Raw genomic sequence first — 24,865 nt, forward strand, 5'->3', positions numbered from 1 at the left:
TTCAATGGAGACACTGGGGCTCAGCCACCCGCTCCGTCAGCGCTTCAGCTGGGGAAGGAGAAGGAGCCCACATCTCTGGGGACATCAGTGCCCAACGCAGAGCTACTGCCTGGGCTTATTACTGGGCAGGTGATAACGAGGAGCCCTCACGGCACAAATCAACATCTCACACTAAAGGTCAAGTGGGGTAAGCATTCGCCCCGAGCAGCCACAGGCTAGCGTGTGGCTCAAACGCCCTTCTCCTTCAGCCCCAACCCCCGGGCCCTTCTGGGACAAGGGCTTTCACCATCATTCTGCTGCCAAGGATTGGCAGGCTGGGGCTGAGCAGGCTCTGAGGGCACCAGAAAAATACTGGCTTGCTATTCCTTTGGCCCTGTTTGCTCTCACAACAGCAAAACACCACCTGAGCAAGCACCAGCCCTGCTTTTAACACCCTGAAGGCTGCTGTGGAGGAACACAAGCGACAGACGCTCTTCAAGTGCTTCATTTCAGTAAGGCACAGACCTCCCGACCTGCGGTCCAAGCCCAGGGCACACTCACCAAAGGAGACATCACCGAAGTGGAGGGAAGGTACATTGAAATGGAGAGTCGGTCCAATGACACAGCCCCTGTAAGGACAAAGGCAGAGGAGGAACTGGCTTGGTTAAAAAGAACTGCAAAGCATTCAGCTTTTGCTACCACCGGGACAGATAAAAGCTGGTCTCAGCACCACAGTGGGTTTCAAACCAACCCGTCACCCTCGTGCTCGACTAAGACATTAGACAACACTTTTTGCTCTGCTCCATCACCAAATGAGGTAGGTGGGAGATGATTACCCAGAGATGGCTACAGATGTGCCCACCAGGCTCCTAGAACCCTCCTCACCTGACAGTCAAGGTCACAGGCTCAGGGGATCCACCCACACTGAACCGGAATTCTTCTGTGAATGGCCCCAGGACGGTGGAACTGAAGGAGATCCGGAGGATTTGGAGGCCATCTGGTGAAATGATGCCCTCCTGGGGGTGGAAGGAGAAGCAGGAGCCCAGAGCCGTTGCTGGAGGAACCAAGCTGAAGGGGGCATCGATGACTCCTTTGTTAAACAGGATCGCCTGCAGCAGCAAGAAATCAAAATGGAAATACATGAGGAATCTTCCTTCCTTACAGAAGGCTGATTTCTTCTCTAATTAGACATCTATAAAAGGCAGAAGATACTGTGTGTTGCTGCTTGGCTGAAGCTAAAGAACACGCAACGGGACAGGTTCTTCCTTTGGGCTTTTGCATGCAGAACAGCGATAACTTCACAGAAACGGAGTCACCCTGGGCTTATTCCACTGACACAGAGCAGTCCACTGGGCCTTGCAGTGCAGAGGACGTGCTCAGCATCACCAAGGCGATGCAGACCTGCCCCAAAGAGCAGCAAAGGGCGGTCGCAGCATTACTAGCGCATCGCCACCTCACTGCTTCTGCTCCAGACGAGCCCAGTCCCGCCAAGGGCAAAACACATTCAGCTCCCATTGCCGCCAACAAGCTCATCTGATGTGGAAAATACCTCGGGACAGCCCTATAACCAGCTTCAGCAGCACTCCCCGGCTCTGCTAGGGTACGTCAGTGAGGCTCATTTTATTCTTTTCTTTCATCTGAGAGTCTCTCTGTCTTTGCTCAACCAGACACATCAAGAAAGGGCGAGAGTGAGGTGCATGGCAGCTCCACCTAGTCTAAAGAATTTCTCTTTCACAAATATTCGCAGCCATCATCTGCTAATTTACCATTATTTGCTGTTCCAACAAGCGACGCAATCCTGCGGCGCTTGGTGAGATTCAGCTCTCTTCACGTTCAGCAAGGAGCGCCCACACCTGCCTGTGAGTACCAGCACGCTGCTGGTCACCAGACCTACCCAAAAGCAAAGCTCTACAGTTTCCGATGGCTGCAGGTGACATCCTGCCATTTCTGCGCTCCCAACTACCTGATCTGGAGGTTTTTTCCCTAATTTCTGTCCCCACAAAACCTGTCAGAAAAACTGAGACAGAAGCAGACATACAGCCCTTATTTTCCAGTTTTGCAGCTGCTGTTGAAAACATTCACCTATTCCAACTCTGCACTGGTAACTGGAAAACTGCTCATGTGTTTTACACCTTAGTTACAAATTGCACTTAGGGATCCTATGCTGAGGTTTACCTCCAGTCTGGCTGCTCCATACAGCACCTACAGTATCATCTACTTATTTACATTTTCTCAAGTAATGAAAAAAAAATAATTTATATAAATAGACTCCTCCATAAAGTATCAGCATTAGCATAGAGCGCACAATATTTTGGAAAGAAAACCCCTTAACATGTCCTTCCCTGCCACAGTCAAGCTTTTGAAAGTGTCTGGCACGACGTATTGCCTCATTTTCTACCTCTTTCAGTTGCTGTATTTTTTTGGGGGGGTTAGATTTTTGGGGTTTGGGGGGTTTGTTTTTTGGGTTTTTTTGGGGGGGGTTTGGGTGGGGGTTTTTTTGTGGGTTTTTTTTTTTTTTTTTTGACAGAAAACTTGCCACCATGGGTGGGGGGAGGGAAAGCTCCTCTGCTTCATTTCCAGAACTGCTCTGCTCTGTTCATAGAGCCAGAGGGGCACCAGGTCTGAAGGGTGGCAGGAGGCTGCTCAGCAGGGACAGCGCTCCCGGTGCCTGCGCGGGCAGCTCTGCGCGGGGAGCCTGGCCGGCTTCCCTCCGGCGCCAGGAACCAGCAGGATGCACTTCACTGAAAGGTGTTTGCAACGGACTCGAGTTGGAACACAACACGTTTGTTCCAGCTGCTTTTTAACCGCCAGGGTACAAAGGTGCAGTGACTCTAGGGCTGAAACAAAAGCCTCTGGATCCCGACCTTTTTGACCCGGTGTTGCTTTCATGTGTCAAGGGCTGGTTTTTCCGCACGAAGCCTCCCAGCTGGTCTCAAAGGGAGGTTGCCAAAAAGCAGCGACTGGGGCTTTGGGAACAACAGACACACCCTTCAGACCCCATCAAAACTATCCAGGTTCCACAAAACCTCCCACATTTCACTCACGTCAAATATTCCGTGCTCACAACTGCCGGCGTTGCCAGAAATCCCACAGGCCCACAAAGCTCACCGCTGCCCCAGGAGCCATCAGGATCCACCCCAACCCCGGAAAACCCCACTGCTCACCTCATAGCTCTGGGCTGATCCAACAGAAACCTTCCCGATGTCCAGCTGGTCAAAGCTGAAGCGCAGCTGGGGCCCTATGCCGCTCCCTTCGATGCGCAGGGGCAGCCTGGTCTCACGGCCTGGGGAGAGATCACCATGTCAGTACGGAATTCCTTCTGTTCGCCTGGATTTTCCAGGCAGCCTCGGAGCCAGTCCCTGACTCCGGGCTGGGTGGCACCAGCACTAGATGCTCCGCGAGAAGATACAGGACCCCTCTCTTCCCTCAGGAGATATACTTTGGGGCTGGTTTCTCATTTCTAACCGAGTCCTTGGGCTGCTTTATAACTTAGCAATCACTTTGCACCCTGAAGAAGATATGCTGCGCATAAAAGACGATTTCGGAATTCCTTCCCATGCACTTAGACAACCTTTGAAAGCCATTCAGTGAAGGCACAAAGCTCACAAAACAGAACCAAAGATAAAAACCTGCTGTCTGTATCGCTGCCATCAGAGACGACCGCACAGGAGCTGAGAAGGAAGAGCCCAAGCACGGCCCAGCAGCCGGCTGACAGCCGCACCCCAGCAGCCTGCGGAACCCTGCCCAGTTACCGTATCAATAAAAAGCTGTTTCCTGGCCTTTGCATCCGCCAGCTTGGAGCAGTAAGGAAGGGATCAAAGCAGCTGGGTTAGTGATCTCAGCACCCTCCAGAATGGGAGCCTGGCTGCTGGGGACCACGGGCCTCGCACCTCCTTCCTCTTAGATGGGGAAAATCATTTCTCTGGATGGAAACCTGACAGGGACCTCCCGCTCTTGAAAACCACCTCAAGCAGCACCACACGGACGGAGAGGAAGGACAAGGTAACCTGAACCACGGAGCTTGCTGCAAGCATTCCCTGCCCCGTGCCAGCACAGCAAGGCCATCACCTCTGTAAGGGCAAAGGCAGCGTAACTGGGTGGGTCAGTGATAACCGCTGCCAGCAAAAGACGTGACAGCACTTCTGTCAGCCAGGAGGAGCATAAAGCTTGTCTAGCAGACTGCTCGCCCCGTGCTTCCTGGGCAGGGAGCTCACCCTGCTGAGGGCAGCGAGCCCTGTACAACACTACGCAGATGCAGCACGGACTTCGAGCCACGAGGTGACCGGTCCCACGCAGGGAGAGCGGCACACGCCTGGTACTTTCACAGACACCCTGCGCTCAGCGGGGCTCAGCCACCTACGGTCTGGCAGCGCCTGGAGAGCGGGAGGTGACCCAGGGGCAGGGAGCACAATTCACTCAGCTCCTACCGCCTCAGGAGCCTGGCAGTGCATCCATGGATCCAAGGCTCATCTTGCAGGTCTACAGGGGCTTAGTGCTCCTCCACCAAAGCTCTTCTGCGGCGCAGCTCTCTGGCCTTTACAAACACCTTGCAGCAGAGCAAATGCCTGGTAGGAAAGCTTATCCCCTCGCTGCTTTGGCTGCTCTAGAGCCACCAGTGGTCAGAGCCAGGCATCCCAAGCCCTGGCTCTGCACAGACCAGCTGGAAGCCACAGGGACAGCAGGAAGGTGCTGGCGCTGCCCTTCCTAGCAAGTCCACGGGGACCAAGTGGGCTGGAAGAGTATTTGTGCCCTGCCTTTGCGGTGGGTGGCAGGAGGAGGAGAAAGGAGCCGTACCTGAGATGTCGCAGTAGACTGTTTGTTGATAGACTCGGGCTTCTCGGGGTTTGAAGATCACCTTAACTTCAATTGAAGAATTTGGCCAGACATCTCCCTCCTAAAACAGAAGCAGACAACAAACCATTTATCCTCAAACGCTACATTTCTTGTTTGCAACCACAGCCCTGTAAGCCTTTATTTAGAGCATCAATGAAGAGCAAGAAGCAAACAGCACTTATCCAGGTTTGTAAGACTTTGGAAGCAGCTGCAAAAAATGTCAGTCCCTTACCTTTACTAGCACCTGGTAAAGGCTTTTTTTTTTCCTTAATTAGGGTTCTAATAAAGGAACCCAACTGGCTGGCTTCAGCAAATCAAGCATTTCTTCAGAAGTACCAGCTGATCTAAGCACAAGGCACCTTTTTCCTCCAACCCTTCCCTTGCATCCCTGTCTCCCTATGGCCATGGGAATGTTTTACCCAGATCAGAAGAGAGTCAGCAAGTCAAAGGGATTTTTCCACTCTTCGTTACAAACGTGCTGCCTCTTATACCCTCAACCTGTACGTGCATGTAACTCTTTAATGGATTCTGGTGAGTCAGGGCACTCGGCACCAAGTAGAACAAGCCCTCCTGCCTGGGGAGCAGTGAAGACCAGGTTCCTCCTGCCCTGTGCCGCCAGCACTGAGCCAGCTTGCAGGCTCCTCCAGCTGATGGATGACCTGAGAAGGGAGCTGAGAGTCACATGCAGCCCGGTTCTCTCTGCAAGGTGCGTACATCCCTGTTTCCCTGAACACAGGCTCAAACAAGAAGAGATGGCATTTGCTTACAGCTCCACACCTACTGCAACCAGCAAGCTCTTTTCCTTGCCAGGCTCTTGCTCCGGGATTTAAGTCCGGCCCATGGTACCAGTGTGTGCGCAACCGCTGCTTCCTCAGGGTCTTCATTCTCTCCCCCTCTCTCAGAGTCCTGGCACTGGTGCTCAGTCCCAGGGAGCCTCGTCATGTGTTTTCAGAGACATCCCTGGCTTCTAAAGGCTCTTGCTTCTTGCGACCGGTTTCAACAAAGGCACCACTGACATTCCCCTCCGTCCCCAGCACTACAAATGCTTCCTCATCCATTTGTTGGCATAAATATATGCGTCTCTGACAACCGTAATAATATTTTAAAGCAATGAAAAAAATAAGGAAGACCACAAAAAGAACAGTTATTTTTCTATGCACAAAGCTTGATTCTGCTTGCTGCTGGGTATTCTCCGTACTTTGTCCAGAAGAATCTTGAACTGACTGGAGCCTCCAGCACTGCCGCAGCATAAATATTAAACAACTATAATACTTCCCATCAACTTAGCACATAGAGCTCAGAGGCCAGCCCCCACAAAAATTAAAGAGCTATGACATGCTGAGTTACTGGGCTGCACCTACAATGATTCCCTAATGCACAGCCTGCTCAGAGGGAAGAACAGGTAGAAAGAACTGTTTCCAACTCCAACAAACCAAGCGTAAGAACACAGAAGAAACAATAAAGTCACCTGGATTTTTCTCAAAACCTAGAGAAAACACTTTGCCAGATCAAATGGACTTTGTGTTTCTACCCAGCGAGCAACTGGAGGAAGATGAAGCATTACTATACGATAACACACTCGCTTGAGGAAGCAAACTGGGGACACCAGCCTGCAACCCACAGTCAGCGTACGAGACAGCAGATCCCTCGGGTCCTGCTGGGATGCTGCACGGACTCAAAAGCGTCCAGAGAGTAATCTTGAATTTATAGGAATAAAAGCCTTTGGGGTGCTGCTCCAAACAACATAAGCTCTGCTACGACACCTGGAGCTTGCCTAAGCCGAGCCACTGAGAAGAAACACTCAGATGACGGATTTCCCTGGCTTGGCTAATTAGAGTCTAATAACTCACCAGCGCTCCTCACCCAGCTGCTCGCTGTATGTTTAACAGACTGAATTCAGTGGTCTCACCCTGGGCAGGCAGTCCCTGGGGGGGCGGGGGGTGGGGTGTGCATTAGGCAGCTGCTTGCATTTGCTTCCAGCCTGACAGCTGTAGCTGAACACACACCCCGGCTCACCGGCGTTCTGCGCTCCTCCTTAAAGGGCGCTGCGTGGGCTGAGCTGCCCGGTGGTGCCCTTAGATCCTCCAGCTGCTGGGGTCCTCTGCCCAGAGAGCTGCTGACAGCCCTCGCTCGGCTCCTGCGTGACAAACTGTGCCTTGCCAGGCTTACCAGCACCACCCGCCACACAAACCATCGCTGCTGCTGTGCTGAGGAAGGACGTTAATGAAATGCTGAGAGTAGTGACGATGCTTGAGGTCTTCATCTTAGAGGGGCACCAAGCGGGGAAGGAGAGCACATCCTGAGCCTTCAAACCAAATCTCTCCTTCCACTGGGGCCAGAAAACAAGCTTCTGGCAGCCTAAGGCAGCAGTATCAGTCTTTCAGGTCAACTATCTAACAAAGTACTCTTTTGCTGCTCGTTTCTGCTGGATCACAAGTCAGTGGTACTCACTGGTCTATTTTATGTGCCGCCATCAGATATATTGGCCTTGTGGACGCTTCGGGGCAGTTTGGTTATTACTCAGAGGCTGACAGAGGCAATACATCTCCCGTTAACGGAAGCAAGCGTAACACAATTCATAAGCAAAAACGAAGCTAAGCAGGAAAGGAAGAAAATTAAAAAGAACCGTTGGCCTGGTGAATATGTATCTGCTAACAACAGCGCGCTTTTCCAGCTGAGTGAGTTTAGCTGACTTTGGGATTCGATGAACTCCAAGGCCAGCACACCTGTGACAGAAATACAGCCGACATCTCCGATAAATCAAATCGGAGACACGCTCAGAAAGCCAGACTTACACAACAGCTTGTCTCCCACAGGCTTGGATGGCTGCTCAGAATGTTCATGGTCACATGCTAATTCCAAAATCACTGCCTCCTTTTTTGTTACTATTTTCATCCACAAGTTAACCCCATACAGGCTGAAATAACCCGCTGCAGCTTCCACAGAGAGCAACACCTGGCAGCTACCGGCCCGCTTACACAGCAAAGCTGCTGCACAAACCCTGCAAAGCCACCCTGCCCAGAGAGCCTTTCCAAGGCTATCGTCCCTCCAGCGGCCTCCTAACCTCTGGGAACCTCCAGCCACTTCTTCCAAGGGTTTGATTCTTTCTATAGGGTGCTCCCAGGGTGATAGGTGGGAAGAGCAGCAGCCGCTTTTGGCCAGAAGGTCTGAGGCAGCAATGTCCAGGCTCTGGCGGGGCCCCTCCAGCAGATTTACACGGCGCTGCCAGAAGGGGCCTGCCCAAGCTAAAAGTTACGGGGCTGTCACCGGGGAGAAGGTTGTGGAAGTCGGCGGCAGTGCATTCTTAGATTTTACACTTGATAAAGAGGAAAAAATACTAACATTTGATGTGAAGACACCCATATGCCGGGGGGGAAGACAGACACCAGCGAAACTCTGAATGTGAAACTCATTGTTCCACAGATCATGGAATTAATGGGAATCAGAAGATTGATAATGCTGGACAGGACAGAAGGGGAGAGGCTCCTGCAGTAGCCCACTTACGCTCAGTCCTAGAGCAAACTATAACATCAACACAGCCATTTAGGAAAGGTTTCCACTCAAGACTTGAGGCCAGGCTACACTCTGGCTCCGTACAGCGCTACACGGAGCACCAGGACTCAGTGGGCAGCCAGGCTGCTGGACCTCACCCTAATGCACTTCAGGAGCCCAAGAGCAGGTTAAGCTCGTTATGGAGGTATAGTCGGCTGTACTGGAGCAGGAGCCCTGGGACACGCTCCAAAACCGGCTGACACACTGCAGGATGCTCTTCATGTTCAGCTGATCAGCTCCCACTCCCTGCTACAGCCCTGCTGCTCCGACACAGGCTCTTGGTCACATCACACTGCTCTCAGCTGCGGCGGTGTGAAACTGCAGCTGTGCTGACATGGGGGGCTCTCAGCCTTGTACGGGCTATAGGAGCAACCAAGAAGAGAACATGATCCCCTTCCTTAAAAATAAATAACAAAACAATAGTTTCCCCTATTTTACAAGAAAGAAGAGGCTAAGATTATTCTAGGGTTTGCTCCAAGATGAGAAGGGATTTTACACTGCTCAGGCAGCAGGCATTCATCATCTCAGACCATGCAAATATTGAGAATCAGGGCTCTAGTTAATTGAAGGACATGAGGTTTTGTTTGCATAAATACAAAAGCAAAAACTTTTCTCTAAGCGTGCAATAGAACTCAAAAAAGTCCGTTTAAACCCGCCAGCCTTGCGTGCAGGCTCACAGACGACACTGGGAGGGAGATTCAGGCACGGTCTAAGTCCAGATTATATGAAGGGATTGGTCTTGCCGCAATTAAACTTGGGCTGAACTTGCCCTCCTTTCCATAGAGGACCTTTTCATTCTTCAGTATGTGAACTAATACTCATGGTTAATCCCCACACACTACGTGTAAGGAGTGCCCTTATATATAACCATCGATACCTCGGAACACTGTCAGGACACTTAGGAAGTGCCCTTAATTTACAGCCCTTGCAGCAGAGCTCAGCTTTAGGCAGGCTCTCAACGCCTGCCCGGAGCTCGCAGTTTAGAAATGCTTTTTGCAACAATCTCTCCCAGCCTCACTAGAAACCTCACGTCTCCCTCTAGGCACATCAAGACACTGATGCGGGGATCTGCCAAGCGACCTCATTCAGGGAGAAGGAAGAGGAGGAAGAGGAGGAGGAGGAAGGGAGGTTCTCAGCTATCACTTACCACTGGCTCAATGGCAAAAATATCATCAGAGAAAAGCATAGAGTCTTCCTGCACCTTTGCCCTCTGGTTCTGGAAGGCACGGGAGAGAAGGGCAAGGCGCTCTTGGAGCGTGGGGTCCACCGCGCGCTGCTTGAGAAAAGAATTCCTCTCATTCTCCTCCTGCTTCTGCAGCCTGCGACAGCGCCTGCAGCCGTGGGGAGAGACAAACCAAGCAGATCATTTAATAAACAACATATTTGCAGAGACTGTCATGTAAGCGCAGGAGCAGCAACGCACTGGGGGAGGAACAGCAGCAGCAGCTCAGCGAGGGGCTGACCCCAGGCCACGGGGTCCCAAGCAGATCAGGTTATCACTCCTGCACTGGCACGGCAGGCACTTTTACGCCACACTCACAAGCTAAGAAGAGGGGTTTGAAAGCTAGCAGCCCTCAGGAGAGCCTCCTGGCTCAAAGCTACTGCCACGACTAATGCACAACCCCACCAACACCCTCAGATGGCTTTGCCGCCCATAGAGGTGCTCGGGGGAGACGGATGGAGATGAAGGAGCACCCACTGCAGTGCTTCACTGGGAAGCGGAGAAGCAGCCGGGCTTCAGCTGCAGGTTACCAGCATCGCTTGTTTATCTTCCCTTTTGCACCGGCAGGGATAAGCGAACTGGCTGCTCCGTTGCCTACACTGCCATCCAGCAGAGGATCCCAGAGCACTTGCAAAGCAAACTAATGCATTCGGGCATCGCATCACTTGAGTGAAATTAACGGGTTTAGGTGCATGAAGCCAGAGGCCCTGAGAGCCTTGCCTGGCATTGAAACAGAGCAAGGTCTTAAAAAGATTAGTCAGGATGTGTTTGGTACTGTGCTCTGGGTGATGCTCTCTTTGTGTTGAGGTAAGAGAGAGATGGCAGGGCCTATTCCCTCCCACTGACCACGTTCAAGTAGAGGAATGTGCTCTGAATGATTAGAAAAGGTAAAGGCCTGTACTCTGAATAATTAGGAAAGGTTCCACTGAGGATGTTAAAGGAAAACCATGAGTCAGAAGATCATTGAACAAAGAAAGCTGAAAGGTTTACTCCACCTAGATCCCACCTATTATGAATAGAATGATTAGATGTCGAAATCAAATGAATATGTATGTAAAGATGTTGTAACCTCTCACAAAAACTGTATAAATTACCCGACTTTTCACTGAAAACTTCGGAGCTGGTTTGTCCGGTGCGAATCGGTAGCTCCCCAGTGTTGCACGAAATAAATACCTTTGCTGCTTAAAGACAAAATTAGTCTCCGAGCTGTTACTCTGTGCCGTTTTGGCATCAGCATTAGCCAATAAAGAAGTCAGCACCAGCACCTCTGAATCCAAACCCCTACATCCAGCCTTGAACCACTTCACCTTTTTCCTCTTTTGGGCCTTCTCCACAGAGCTTTGACACAGGTCACCTCTGCCTTACTTGGTAGTTGTAGCAGCGATCACTGCAGCGTTGAAAGCTCACAACCGAGAGGTGAGGAGGGAGCACTGCTGCAGAGCACTTGCTTCCCAGCTGGCACGTTGCTGTGCCCCCTTCACGCTCCAGTCCCCTGGCCACCAAGAACCAGCAGGTGACTACTCGAGGGGGGTGAGGGGAAGGCTCCGTACACAGAAAATCGAGGCAACACGCTATAAACAGGACAGCAGTCACCACCCAGCTGAATTCCAATACAATCAGCAAGGAAACACAGTCACGGACGTTCCTAGCGGCACACAGACAGAGCCTCGGGCAGATGCTGTCACCGGTGCCAAAAATACTTTCTTTGGCTCGCTCCCAGTGGAGTGTCGTGGGAAATGTTTCTCCATGGCTGACCTACAGCGCTGTGCATGAGGAGGGCTTCCAGCCACCGACATGAGCAACCCTCAACTCAGCCTTCAGCAACGGACAAGAATTCCACCACTACATCCCAGAAAGTCCTGCAGGAGGGAGACAGAGCAAGCCTCTGGGTAGACCTTGTGACGAGCCAGGTCTTTCTGGGTGACAGCAAAGCACAGGCTGCTGCACTGCCTCCTCCCATTGTCAAAGTCCTCTCTGCTCTCAAAAGATCTCAAAAGCTGCTCCGACAGCAGCACAGTGGCCTCAGAGCCATGACCACCCCTAAGACTGCAAGTAAGGAAAAACAAAGCGCCCTGGTCACAGTAAAGAACACAGGCTGGCATGAGATCAAGCGTCACTGCAAAAAAATTGGGGAAACACGTTAACTCTGGCGAAAGCTGGTTGCTTCTGAGGGGAGACAGGATCACTCCGGGTCCTGTCTGAGATGGGCAGCTGGGGAGAGATGCGAAAAGAATGGCACAGGGAAGTACTAAGAGAAGGTCATGAGATTTTTTCCTTTAGCACACTGCGCTTGCACCAAAGTCACACACTGTGCAATTAAAAACAGAGAACAGTGGGAAACTAGGTTTGGCCTTCAAGGCATTTCTGACCTAATTACATTGAACTTTATTTGCTCAGAAGCCCTTAAAAAGTGCTCCAGTTGAAGGCAGTTTCCTGATCAGCTCTGGGTTCAGACTAACTCCTATACACCTACAGCCGTCCAACTCTGAAAAGTCACACAAGGACTCCCTAAATCACCCCAGCTTTGAAGTGTCGTTTCCAGTGCCTCCCCCTGGGCCAGAAGCGTTTCCTTGCTGCCCCAAACGGAATTTCAAAGCTTCAGAGACACCCTTTGGAGAGCCTGCCCCACCTCTCAGCACCGTGAAGACACAGGTGCTGACACCCAAAGGCACTTCCAAGTCCTGTCCCTGACTTCCCCGCAGAACCCTCCATCTCCAAACTCTCCCCAGCCCCGGAGAAGGGGCAGGGATACCTCGTTGTGCTGGAAGCCGGGACAGCGCGAGGCAATTCAGCATCCTACAGCCGGATGGCCTCAACGTTCGGGGCCAGCAAAGCACCCTGCCCTGCGCACTACTGCAAAAGCAGGCTGAAGGAGGTTGCTGTCCTACCAGAGCTGGAGGGGAAGAAACTGCAGTGAATATCACAGCAGGTACGCTGCCTGCAGCTGTTAGGTGCTACTGCTCAACGCCGTCCCAGGTAAGGAGTGCCGACACTTTCCTCAGCCTCACAGACCCCCTGCCAGCCCAGGGACCAGGCCTCACTGATTTAGGGCTCCCACAGATGGGAATTTGCTCTCCGAGGAAATGCAGTCATTGCAATCAGCCTTTCCTCCCCAAAACATCAGCTGGAACATGGATGGAACCAGAATGGGAAGCACCGAGCTCCATTACCCTGAAGCCCAGGGACACAGACCCGGATGCGGTGGATGCTTTATTTCTCCTACACCATCCAAAAAAGCACCAACATCCCTCTCAGGCCGTATGGTAGTTTCACCCCTGGGCAGTGTGTCTTACTGAAAGGAATCTTTCCAACGAACCTCAGCTTCTCCTGATCCTCCTCCTCTTGAGTAAGAAAAGCCTTCCACTGGAAGTGGGCTATGATTTTACTCCGGTTGTGGATGACCACACATCTGTGATTTGACAGCGTGATGTAGGTCTTCCCAACTGCCAAGGAGTTTCTGTCCAGCCTAATGTTGACATCTTCAGCGGCTCCATGAAGGCTTGTGTGCATATCTTCACCTAGAACAAAGCAAAAGGCAGACATTGCTCATCGCCCTTGCTGATGGGAGTACAAGGAACGGAGGAAGCCACAGGGAACAGAAGTGTCACAGCTTTTAGCTGTGTGAGCAGTTCCACAGATCAATATATTTATTGCATCCCGAGAGCTGCATGTGTACAGCATGAGGATGTCCTGGGCACCACCTTAAGCACCTTATTTCTGGGTGGGCTTGTAAAGATTTATCCCCAAGGTGACACTATCTACAGGGAGACGTTTTCAGTGTGCCCAGGTGGCCTTTGGGTCACCATCCCATGCGGGTCACAGGGAATTCTGCATCTGAGTCGTTCAGGTGACTCTGAGGAGGCCCCACCTCGGTCACGGCTCGCCCAGAGTCTCCTGCAAGCACGCCACCAGGGTTGTGTCTCTCCTGATCCCTTGTTGCCAACAAGTGAAGTTGCCTGGGGCATGCAGGCAGAAGAGGGAGATAAAACGAAACAGGCAAAGTGACAGCCCACGGCAGGATGGGACGCAGATGAGAACTTCACCGTGTTGGAGCAGCAGGGCCCTCACTTGCTGTGGGTCTGTGAAGATAGGTCGGAACGAGACCGGTGGGGCACGGCCCACACCCACCTGCCCATCACAGCCCTGCAAGTCCATTTCTTCTGCCTGGAGCCTGTCGGTGCCTATGCCCGAGCGTGCAAGTCTACACCGAGTGTTCCCAAGCTGTCCCACAACCCGAGCGAGCACACCTTCGCTTTCCACCTCAGACCGAAGAGGAGAGAGCCCCTGGCTGTGCACAGCAGCCGATTAACGCCTGGAGTCTTGCTGGAGCACCTGCCAGCCCTTCACCCTCCAGAAGAGACCCCCACCAAAGCGCCCTCACTGCCAGAGCTTCCAAACCTTCATTCTTCCCAACCAAGCAACTCCCGGGAGTCAACTAAGCTCAAACTTGAGCACCGAGCCTACTCTGCCTGTTGCAGGTGAGGGTCTCCCAGGTGAGAAGCAAACTCCAAACACGAGACATTCTCAATTGAAATGGCACTTCTGTGGAGCGTGTTTAAAGCCTCAGAGGCAGCCCCAGCTGAGAAGGGCAGCGACCCGGCCATCCCTGGAGAGCATCCCCCTGCCGAGGCAGAGCCTTCCCCTCGCTGCACGGGTTACAGCAAGGCAGCCAGGCGATGGACCTGCCTTTCCAAGGCTGCCACGCAACAGCACGGGGGAGAGCTGGCTGCCTTCTGGGTGGACTCCTTAAACCCTAAGCCAGACACAATGCGGCGAATCACAGTCGTGCCAGAAGAAAGAGAGCCCCTCTCTTGGAGGGAGGTTGGGGAATGAATCACCCTTCAAACAGATCTCTGCAGCCATTCCTTCATCTCCACACATGGAGAGTTCAGCCTTCGTGCCTGTATAACCTCAACTTCTCTGCTCTTAAGGGAGCCCAGGAGGAGTGGGAGGGATTCGTGGCCAGACATGAGTTGTGTTGCGAGAGAAACAGCAACGTCCCCATGACTGGACAGCCTGCTTTCTATAACAGACAACTCAGCGTACAAAAATAACCGAGGTTCAGAAGCGTTACAGAGGCAGGCGTGCTTTATAAGCCTTGCCTTCCCCCTCCGCTGAATCCTCGGCATACGTTGGCAAGCAGAGGAAGCAGGACCCAAGAAATGGGAGACATGCACAGTGCTTCGAGCATGCACAACTCCGGTTCATGGAAACATGACCTAATGCTCTACGGGACAACTAACTACGGCAAAATAAACTCCACGAAAACTATCATGGTCTCACTTCTAAACCCATGGCCACGTGGGTCTTGAAATAATGGGTATAGTTCTGATCTTAAAAAGCCAAGCTGAAGCCTTTGAAATTTAATTGTTCTTTCTGCCCTTCTCCAAAGTACAGAGCAGCTTCTATATGAAGACTGAACAGGATTCCTCAACCTAGAAATCACACAAGAGATAGTGTAAAAGCACAAACGGCCTGGGAAAATCCAAAGGAGGAAAAATTTGTCACCATTTGTCGTAAAACAGGAACCCAAGGGCCTGAAATAGTATTAGTCAGAAATTACAGAAGTTTAGTACCAGCACTTTCCCAAGGAATATTCCTTCCTTTGGAACGTACTGCCATGGGAGCCTACAGAAGCTCATAGCTACAAACCCGCAAAGCAACTGGACAAAGGCTTGGAAGGTAAAACCATCAGAAGTGATTAAACAAAGATGGGAATAAAGCCTCCAGCACAGAAAAATACTAACTCCAGGGCCCACGAGGCAGAAAGCACATACACTGCCTGCTTCTACACGCTTTGCTGAGCATCCCCTACTGCTGCTCTCCTGGAGAGGAACCGGGGACACAGACACACTTACACTTACGCTCCTGGCTGACACCAGCATCCCCCAGGGAGAGACCAGCACGCAGCCACACAGAACAAGGGCACACTCAGCCTTTGCCCCTTACCTGCTCACTTGAAGCACCAAAACATGCAGAGGTTTTGAAAGAAAAGGGTTTAGAAAGAAAAGAGTTTAGAAGGAGCCTGCAAAGCAAGTTTAACAGTCTTCTGCTTTGAAGGACGCAAAGCGTGGGCACCATGCAGTGTCCAGCACTTACCTGTGTCGTAGTGTACTGTCAGGGACCCGGAATAATCACCCGTCTTCTGTGGGTGGAAGTCCACTGTTACTTGCACGGCATCGCCAATCCCAAGAGTCCCAGCAGAGCGATCAACAGAGAAAGGGCTGCAACACAGACAGGCACATCAGGATTACTGTGGGACATTTGGACACTATGTGGCTGTCTCGCTCACTTCAGCTCACCTGCGCAAGCAAGAAGCAAACAAACCACAGTTAGCAGAAGAAAAAGAGAACAGACAGTATCAGAAACTGAGCCACCAACTCGACTCCTGAAGAGCTCCAGCCCTCAGAACATCCTATGCTATAAAACGACCTCGTCTCCCCCATACCCTGCATCCAGTTCTCTGCAGCAAGGCTCAAGAGTCTGACTGCTAGCGGTACGATCGGAGGAGGGTTTTTGAAGGGCACAGAGATGGTGAGGGTTATTTGCATGCACAGCCTGACACGGACTTCCTCAGGAATCCGTCTTGTCCTGCCACCTATACACCTCAAGAGATACAAATGTCAAGGCAATGCCTGTCCCAGTGAGATTGCAGCCTGGAAATCAGACAGGGAGAAGAGAATTTCTTCTTGAAGACCAGAGAATAACTGGAGTTTAAGTTGCAGAATTCAACTCTTTTTTTTTTTTTTTTTTTTTTACCTTGAAAGCATCCTGGTTTTGCCTAAGAAAGGGCACATTTTATCAGTGTTTCAGTGAAAGCTGCTCTAAGCAAAGAAAAATCTGTAGGAGTGCAAAGACACATTAGAGTGATACAGAAACAAGAAAACAAGACACAAAAGGAGTACCCATTTACAGCCTGAACAATTAAATCTCTAGCTAAATGAAGCACCATTACCAGGAGCATATCGAGGCAAGTTTAACAGGAGGTTTTCGGTGTATTCACAAGCAATGCAGTCTGGGGCTCTGGGTTGTGATCCAGGCTTGGTAACTGTTTGCTTGGCCCGCTGGAGGAATTCTGTGCAATGCGTTGGAAATAATGATGAAAAGGTGTTGGTGTACTTCGGATTTAACACGAGCAATTATGATTTGTGGCCAGGTAAACAGCTCTTGGCTGACAGACACATAATTCAGTCCTTTAACGCTCAGGGAAAAGTCAGATGCAACATGCTCCTGCACAACAGCAGCTGGGCTTTGCAGCTCCTGTACAGCCTCACTTAGAAAGCAAAAGGTACTGGCTTTAGTGCTTTGCTGGTGGTCAATTTGTCACCTCAAAAACACCTTCCAGAGAGTTTCCCAGTGATTAGGGAATGCAGCACACAAAAATAATGTGAAAAACTGGAGCCATGTGCAAGCTGAGCTTCGTTCATGTAAGCAGTGACAGCTGATGAAATTGCTGGAGTTCCTGCTCGTTAAGGAGATATTGCTGCAATTAGGGGCCTGACCTGCTCCCATGACAACAGCAAGAACTTTGGTAGTGACTAATGGGGAAGCACTGGGCCTGCAATGTTCACGTGCTGGACCTGAGACTTTTGAGAGGGAGGAGGAAAGCCAAGGTGCCACCAGCCTCAGAACCGGACTGCTCTCCATGGCCCTGCACCTGCACTGGGGGTTGTGCCTGGTTATACTGGGCAGGGCTCTGCTGGTGCTCAGCTGGCATCACTGCCTGCTGGGGGAAAGGCACAGAAAAATTCCCCCCCACCTTTTTTTTTTTTTCTCCCACCCCTCCCGCCCCAAACATGGCCAGAACAGAAAAGCTGCTGTTTAAGGGCCACAATTCAGCACCACCTCCTATCCCGTCCCCTTGTCTGCATACCCCTGCCCTCAGATAGCTGGGATGGGAATAACACTCCTGAGGATGACTTCAGGGGGTGCCCGAGAAAGAAGGTATCTTCCCATCTTCAAATTATCAGAAGAAGAGGATCCCACCGAGGTCAGGACTCATTCTCAGGACTGAGAAACAGAGCACAAGTCAGACACCGCACCTCCTGCCTCCCACCCCATGCTGTACCCACGGGACAACTTTGTTACTGCTGTCGCAGCTTGGTATCCCTCACGTAGACCTGGTTCTCCAAGACCCAGAGGGATGCAAGGTCCATGCTTAACCTCAACTCTGAACTTCAGTGCACGTCACTAAGCTGTTCCCTGCAGCCTACAGATAAGAGATGCTAAGGAAACGTCCCTGACACACTAATAGCCACATGAAAGCCACTGCCAAGAGATGAAGCTGGCAGGCTAAACTCTGGCCTTTTAGCCATTAATTGTGAGCTGTTCTTTAGGATAATTCTTGTCCTGTTAGACCTACCCTGTTAGTGAATCACTACTGCTCCTGAAACGACAGGAAAGATAAGGTTTGGAGGTTTATTAACAGGTTCTCTTCTGACATCCTTTTTAACTATGCCCATTTGTACGTTTGCTTTGTTGTACAACATCTAAACTGTCACAGGTCCAGATCTCCCAGCGGTGCCTTGCAATCCCCAGCTTGTATAAACTCATCTAGCCGCACCAGCCCGAGGGAGACCTTCCCAGCAGAACCTGCTGAGATCTTGCCCGTTACTGCCCTGCAGAAAGGGAGCAACTCCAGACTAGTAAGCAATTTCATAGGGATCTGTTCTGGCATCTGTTGTCCTGTCTTTGTACATCCTGTGGTAACTCTCCAATCCCACACCTCGATGTCGTATATGGGTCCTACAGGGGGCTCCTAGCACTGCACCTTGTAGCATCATTTCCTGAGCTTTCAGAGCCTGGTGGGACATTCCTTAATGTATCTTCTCAGACGGATCCTCTCTGACCCCAAAGCACAGCGTAGCACAAGGTCTGTAACATCAGGAAAAGGCAGTGCTGCGCTGAGATCTGCTTCCAGACGCCATTTTCAACTGAAACGTACTGGAGTGACATTTATCTCCCTGAATGCCATGGAGAAGAAACTCGTTATCCAGCCTTAACAATGAGAACGACAGGAAGAGACTTTCTATATTTACACTAGTACTGCTCTGACTCTCCAGCCTACTTGTCACGCTGGCTGGGAGGCCACTTCTTTCCTGCTGGGGTTGCTGGAGCCACTGAGCTCACCTGGGACCTCGGGGCAGGTACCTGGGCAACTGCTCACAGCACAAGCAGCAGGGAACCCACTGTCACACAGTGCAGTCCCCAGCACTGGCTGGAAGAACCGCTCCTGGCACACCATGGCCTCATCACACAGCGAGAAAGAACGTGGGAGTTCTGCTCTCGGGCTGCAAGGGAACGTGCTGACCTGGTCAAGAGGGGGGAACACTTGGATTCTGAGTGGGGGATACAAGCTTGGGGCACTACAGTCCAGATACTGGAGGGCTGGGCTGCCATTCACTGGGACACAGCAGAACTGCATGCAGCCGAGGGATGGGAAATGCAAACACCTGTATTTGGGGTGGAAGAATCCCTGGCAGTACAGGCTGGTGGGCACAAAAGCCTTTCTACGGAAAGGGAGCTTAGGGGCTGCGGCACAGGACATACAGGGAGATGCTGGGATAAAGGGCTTTGCACAGCCTGGAGGAGGACAGAGCAAGGCTGGTATTACCCGATCTTACTTCTCGTGTTGTGTGCACACCCGATCGAACTCTGACACTGGTCTTGCTTTGAGCGCCGTGTTTGCTCAGATGATCTCCAGAGGTCCCTTCCAAAGTTATTCTGAGTTTCTCTTCTCCATCAGCCCGATTCCATTTCACATAGCCCCCAAATTTCTCATATTTCCTATACATCTGTGCATATATGCAAACAGATGGTAGACAGACAGGCACTGGAGGAACTCAACCTCTAAGAAAGTTCCCAATGAAGAATTCATTATGACATTTTGCTGAACACTTAAAGCAAAAAAAATAAAAAGAGCAGAAACACAGGAACTTCAGAGTATTTAAAAAGAAATCTGAAGGAAAGTGGGGGTGACCTAATTAGAATAAAACACTGCTTATACTCAAAGATTTAAATCATCAGTTTGAAATTTCAAACTGGCTTTCAAAAATTTGTAATGAAATGGAAGAGATGACTGATGCCTTCAGCTGACATGGGAAATCTTACCAGCTTTTGATCTCTGCAGACACACACAATCCAGTTATTCAGAATTCTACTTTTTTGTGTGTCGTATGAAACTTTTGTAACGCTTCCCATCTCTCTGTTGCAAATCAGGACTGAAAAATTTAATTGTTGAAGTTCAGCATAAAATCCGTATCAAGCAGGATTCAACATACGCTGGATCACTCAACGAACAGTTGGCAAGGACGTTGCCAAGAGATGCCAGACACGACTGGGTATCTGTTTTGGTGGTGACGACTAGATCTGGAAATCCCAGAGGGAAGCTGCACAGGGATTTACAAGGTCCTGCCTACGTATTTCCACAGTGACAAGCAGCAGCCTGCTTGAATAGCATCCTGGAAGCCTGCTTCAACAGCCTTGCCAGGCTTTGGTAGGAGCCTCTTGGACCCTCACGCTTCCCAGGAGAAAGAGCAAAGAGCCTTCTCTTGACCCCTGTTTTCCTGGGGAAGAAACTGAAGCAACTCAAGTGCACTAAGGCAGACGGCACGTCTTTGCTGCGTTCTGGACCTCAGCTCCTGCACCAAGACCTCTGGGACCAAGCAACTCGGAGCTAACTACCAGCCAGCTGAACTGGTTTCCTTGCAGGTGCAGTGTCAAAAAGGCACTACCCTCTCCAGTTCAGCAAACTGGAAAAACAGTGACTGTCTTCTGAGACCAACAGGAACAGTACAGGCTGTCCACAACACCGCACATGTCAGGCACCTGACCAGGAGACTGCCCAAATACCACGTGCTTGTGGCCTCCCAAGGAACGTGTATATTTGGCCAACAGGGCCACATACCCATTTCAGAAGGTACTGAAGATCAAGGAGCTTGCCGGTAGCTACTACAAAGTGCTAGAGCACTTTCCAGGAGATCTGAGAGAGACAAAGCTCTACAAGAGGCTCCCAACCCACGCACCAGGTATTTGCTGCATCTTTGGCCTGTGCCCCCGCTGTAAGGCATTCCTCTTTGGGGCTGTAGTGCAGCTTTGAAGCCACTGCCAGCTCATCTCCGCTTAAGAGCTCATTCTAATGAAGAATATTGGATCCCAGGGACCGGATCAAACCTACTGGAAAACCAGGTTCTGGACCCCACAGGGTTTTTGTCAGGGTCTCAATACCAATTGCTTTGATCTATCATCTCTGATTGCACTCGCTACTCTAGACAAACTGCTGATAAAGCTGCTGATAAATTCTTAAATGCCTCTTCCACCAGCTCAGAGCTTGCCCATTTCTTAACACTGCCCTTGGTCTGCAGGAACTGAGCTCCTAGAGCTGTCGTCTGCCCCGCAGGATCTTCCACAGCCCAAGGGCAGTCCAGCTGCCTTCTTACAATTGCTCTTTCAGTCTAACAGAATCAGCCTTGCACAACTGTGCTCTGAAGACACCGTTGCACTATAAAACTCCACTCTGCAGCTTGCAGAGTTTAAGCAGAGGTTGCGCCATGCTTCAAACACTATAATCAACAGCAAACCCCACGTGCCCTGCCCATCTCCAGCCACGGCAGCAGCACGGCAGCTCACATGCTCTGGTTCCTTTTTGTCGCTGTTTCCCAACTATATTATCACACCACAGTGTTTTGCGCAAAAAGAGATGAGCTCCCTACCTCTGAGTGCTGATGCAGTAGCGGGCCACCCGGTTACCAACGTTGCGAACCAGCAGCGTTTTCTGGGTGCTGTACTTGACGGGACAGGCTGAGAAGTTCACCTGGTCGGGGAAGTCCAGGATAGCTCGGGCACCTATAGCTCGGATAGGCACAACAAACTTCTCCCTTTCTGTGATGCAGATGAGCTCGTGGAAATAATCCTGCAGGGAAAGAAACAATCTCAGCACAATGCTTTTAGCACCATTCCCACGGCAGAAGGAAAACTGCTGTTTTCTAGGACTGTTGCAGTAGCATTCAATAACGTAATAATAGTACCTTTTACCTTCATGACCTTTCATTCCAGTAGCATGACTTGCACAGGGTCGTTAACTTGCAAAGAAGAAACAAGCCCACTGATTCACCCGCTTTCGCAGCAAGCTGGCAGCACCACAATTACCTGATGCTTTGATTCCGAGGCACCAAAACAGAGTCGCTTCACGCAAGGGATCACAGCACTAACGCAACCTGCTTCGATCGCCACCGCAGACTATTGGAAGCACCACTGAGAACCCAGCTGTGCCACAGCACTAACTCCAATGCCAGCAACGCGGCGACCTCGTTGAAGCTCGGCAGGCGATGCTCAGGTACGTTTTCAAAAGGACTTCACCACATACGTGAGCAACGGTCAGTCTTTGGTGAAATACTTCACAAGCTGGACACGGTAATTGCTGCGATGCCAGGTGAGTGTAGGGTACAGCTGTATTTCTCACCCCCTCCCACAGCCTTACAGGGCCAAGGCTGGGGACACGCACCCTTCAAAAGCCATCTGACCCATCTCCCCACACCAGAACCGGCTCAGCTCTGCACCCAAAGTGTCCCTCCAGATGTTTCACAGGTACTTCAAAGCACTAACAACTCCACCCCTGCCCTCAGCAGCCTACGCCAGCTCTGCACTGCAATTCAAGAGAGTTCTTCTCTGCCTAATCTCAGTTTCCCTTTACATCTCACCCCAGCCCCAGGGGACACAGAGACAGCTCTGGCTGATGCCTTAATCACACCCCTCTGTAAGGTCTGTTCTAGAGGAGTAAGTGACGGGGTGCCTGGTTAGCACACCCACCCCAGGCAGGCGGCATCGGGAGCTGCACACGGGGGACACTCAGACACCCCGCCAGAGCAAAGCCGGCTGTGCAGTCCCAGCCACTGCCTTCTGCAGAACAGAGCCAGGCAATCCCCCCCCACCCCGGCTGCCTGGCGTTTAGCAGCAGGAAGGCAAATCAAATTACCAAAAGCATTTTACTGTAGGGATGAGCAGATCAGACCCCAGATGGATGGCAGGCACCGCTGGCTGCGCTGCAAGTACCACCTTGCCCCCATTGAAATCAGTGAGGAAACTGTTGCCCCAGGGCCAGGAGCCATTGCCCCCAGCAGGCTCTTATCGATGAGCTGATCAAAGCTCTGCTTCTCATCACTCACTGGCTGCCCTGATTTTTGCCCCGGTGCTTTTAACTCATTTGATATTCTTGTAATTGTTGAAGCAGGAAGCGCTTTGATTTAGGAACCGCACACAGCGGCAAACTCCCTTCAGCAGAACTGATCCGGATTCCTCCACGGCTGGGATTTCCTGCTCCCATCCCCTCCTGGAAGGGCCCTAAGGCAGCCAGCCCAGGCACAGACACGTACCCAGTGCTCCAACACAACAGCTGACACCCAGCGCCTCACCCACCACCCAGCGCCTCGCCCACTGCTAAGGTTGCCAAAACAGATGCTGCCCCCTCCAAGGCACAAAGAATAAAGAAGGATCTCTTTTTCTAGACATCTCAAACAGTCACCCTACAAACTGCACAAGGGCTTTTGCTTCTCCTATTTGGAAGGTAAAATACTAGCAAGGGAACTGCAGCAAGCAACCTGCAGGATTTAACATCATATTGCAGGCAAGGGTTTCATCTTCAGCAAGTCTTTGTGAATTAGCAAATTTGTACTCAATCTTGCAGCCCAAGCCCTCTAAAATAAAAGCTATGGGCAGCCCATATGACTTTAAAGCACCCATTATCTCCCGGGTACTTCACCTCCCAGACTGTTCAGATGCTCAGAAACTGCATTAGCAAATGGAGAGTGCCATTTGCTTTTGCTGTTGTTGTTATTTCGGCCACACTACTGTAACAAAGGCAAGTCCAATTGAAAGCTACCTGCCTTAGTCAGTCTTGGCATGCCATATTTACTTACCTCTCTCTTCCAGATGCCAGGTAGACAGAGGAGGATGCAAGTACAGATCAGCAGGGAGATTAAAAAAAAAAAGGAACTTCAACAATTGGAGGTATTTGAGGGAAGTAAAAGGAAGTAATTGTCAAGTCATTGTCATTGCTAAGGAGCAAATGGATCAACAGCAATGCAATTAAGAGCCCAAGAAATAAATACCCCCCAAAAGCAAGCACTGGCAGCCTTCCCAGCTCCCTTGCTGGTGAGGGGCACTGGGACCACCTGCACAGCAACGAACAAGGAAAGGGAATTCTTTCTCCAGGGACCTGAGGGCAAGGCTAAAGCAGCAAGGGTTTGGTTTCACAGAGACAACCACGAGCTTGGGAGAGAAAGCTGCCTCTCGCCATTCCTGCAGATGCACATTATGCTCCAAGCCCCCTCTCCAGGGACACCGTGGGACATGGCATCCCGTGCAAGGCTTGACTCAGCACTTCAGAGCGGGCTGACCCTTCAGCCACGCTCTACCACCCCACCAAAGTGGGACCTTGCACCAGGCTGAATGCAGCGTCAGCCCAAACAGGGGGAAAGCCAAGGCAGAGGGGTGCTAGGCAGAAGCTGGCTGCTTGTGTCGCTGTGGACCCATGGTCCCTTAAGCTTTTGAAAGCTGAATTGCCCCCCTGGGGGGGGAACGGGTTGCAGTCTCCCCTGCAGCACTGCCTCGTGCTACCGGGACACTACCTCTGCTACACGCTTGCTTACAGCCTGGGCAACTGTTGAGACCAGTTCAAAATCTCGTTCTGCTTCGCAACTGCAAACCCTTAGCAGACTGTTTAAGACCAGGTTTCTAAATAGACATGCCTGGATGACAGAGGGGCTGCAACCCATCTATGCTCTAAAGTTTGTTGTGTTTAGACACAGCTTCAGGCTACAGATTTTCATGAAAACATGACTTCATCCTTCATACAACTCCCCTCTCCATTGCAAGGATGACAGACAGTTGTACGATGGTTCCCCTTCTCTCACACCCCTGTGACAAGCAGGAAGTTACAAGCTCTGGCCTTCCAGGTATCACCACTGGCATCTGAACTGGCACCCGCCGGAACTGAAGCAGCTGCTCATCTCTGATGTTGTTTCAGGCTCTCTGCAAACTCAGGGGCTAACGGTAATACTGCCACAGCGATATCAACCTTAGCTGCCCACAACACCACACTCGGATGTCAGATTTCCTGCATAACCCATCCTAAATCCTGCACTGAATTCCTTGCAGCAGACGACTTGCACAGAAAAGATCCTTGTAGCATGAGGTCACACGGCAAGCCAAGCAGGGAAAGCTCCCGCTGAAACCCTGATATCAAAGGCTGGAAAATAAGGGCCATGACAAGAGAGGAGGGAC

The 24,865-nt window shown here is 51.2% G+C and overlaps 1 protein-coding gene and 1 long non-coding RNA gene across 2 annotated transcripts in view; one reads left to right on the forward strand and one right to left on the reverse strand.

The window, feature by feature from the left end:
* Window positions 1–24,865, forward strand: part of LOC308057581 — a 309,793-nt gene that overhangs the window by 231,720 nt on the left and 53,208 nt on the right. The window lies entirely within an intron of this gene.
* Window positions 1–24,865, reverse strand: part of LOC308057572 (hydrocephalus-inducing protein homolog) — a gene marked incomplete at both ends in the record, with an annotated part of 97,928 nt that overhangs the window by 64,441 nt on the left and 8,622 nt on the right. Inside the window, 8 exons of the mRNA XM_080411650.1 lie at window positions 541–608; window positions 865–1,088; window positions 3,144–3,262; window positions 4,774–4,873; window positions 9,512–9,695; window positions 12,903–13,104; window positions 15,686–15,810; window positions 21,298–21,497. Of these exons, the coding sequence (XP_080267776.1) occupies window positions 541–608; window positions 865–1,088; window positions 3,144–3,262; window positions 4,774–4,873; window positions 9,512–9,695; window positions 12,903–13,104; window positions 15,686–15,810; window positions 21,298–21,497 (1,222 nt within the window). The remainder of the gene's footprint in view (window positions 1–540; window positions 609–864; window positions 1,089–3,143; window positions 3,263–4,773; window positions 4,874–9,511; window positions 9,696–12,902; window positions 13,105–15,685; window positions 15,811–21,297; window positions 21,498–24,865) is intronic.

Source organism: Falco punctatus, assembly GCF_963210335.1.
Source record: "Falco punctatus genome assembly, contig: scaffold_52, whole genome shotgun sequence".
In the NCBI taxonomy this organism is placed as follows: Eukaryota; Metazoa; Chordata; class Aves; order Falconiformes; family Falconidae; genus Falco; species Falco punctatus.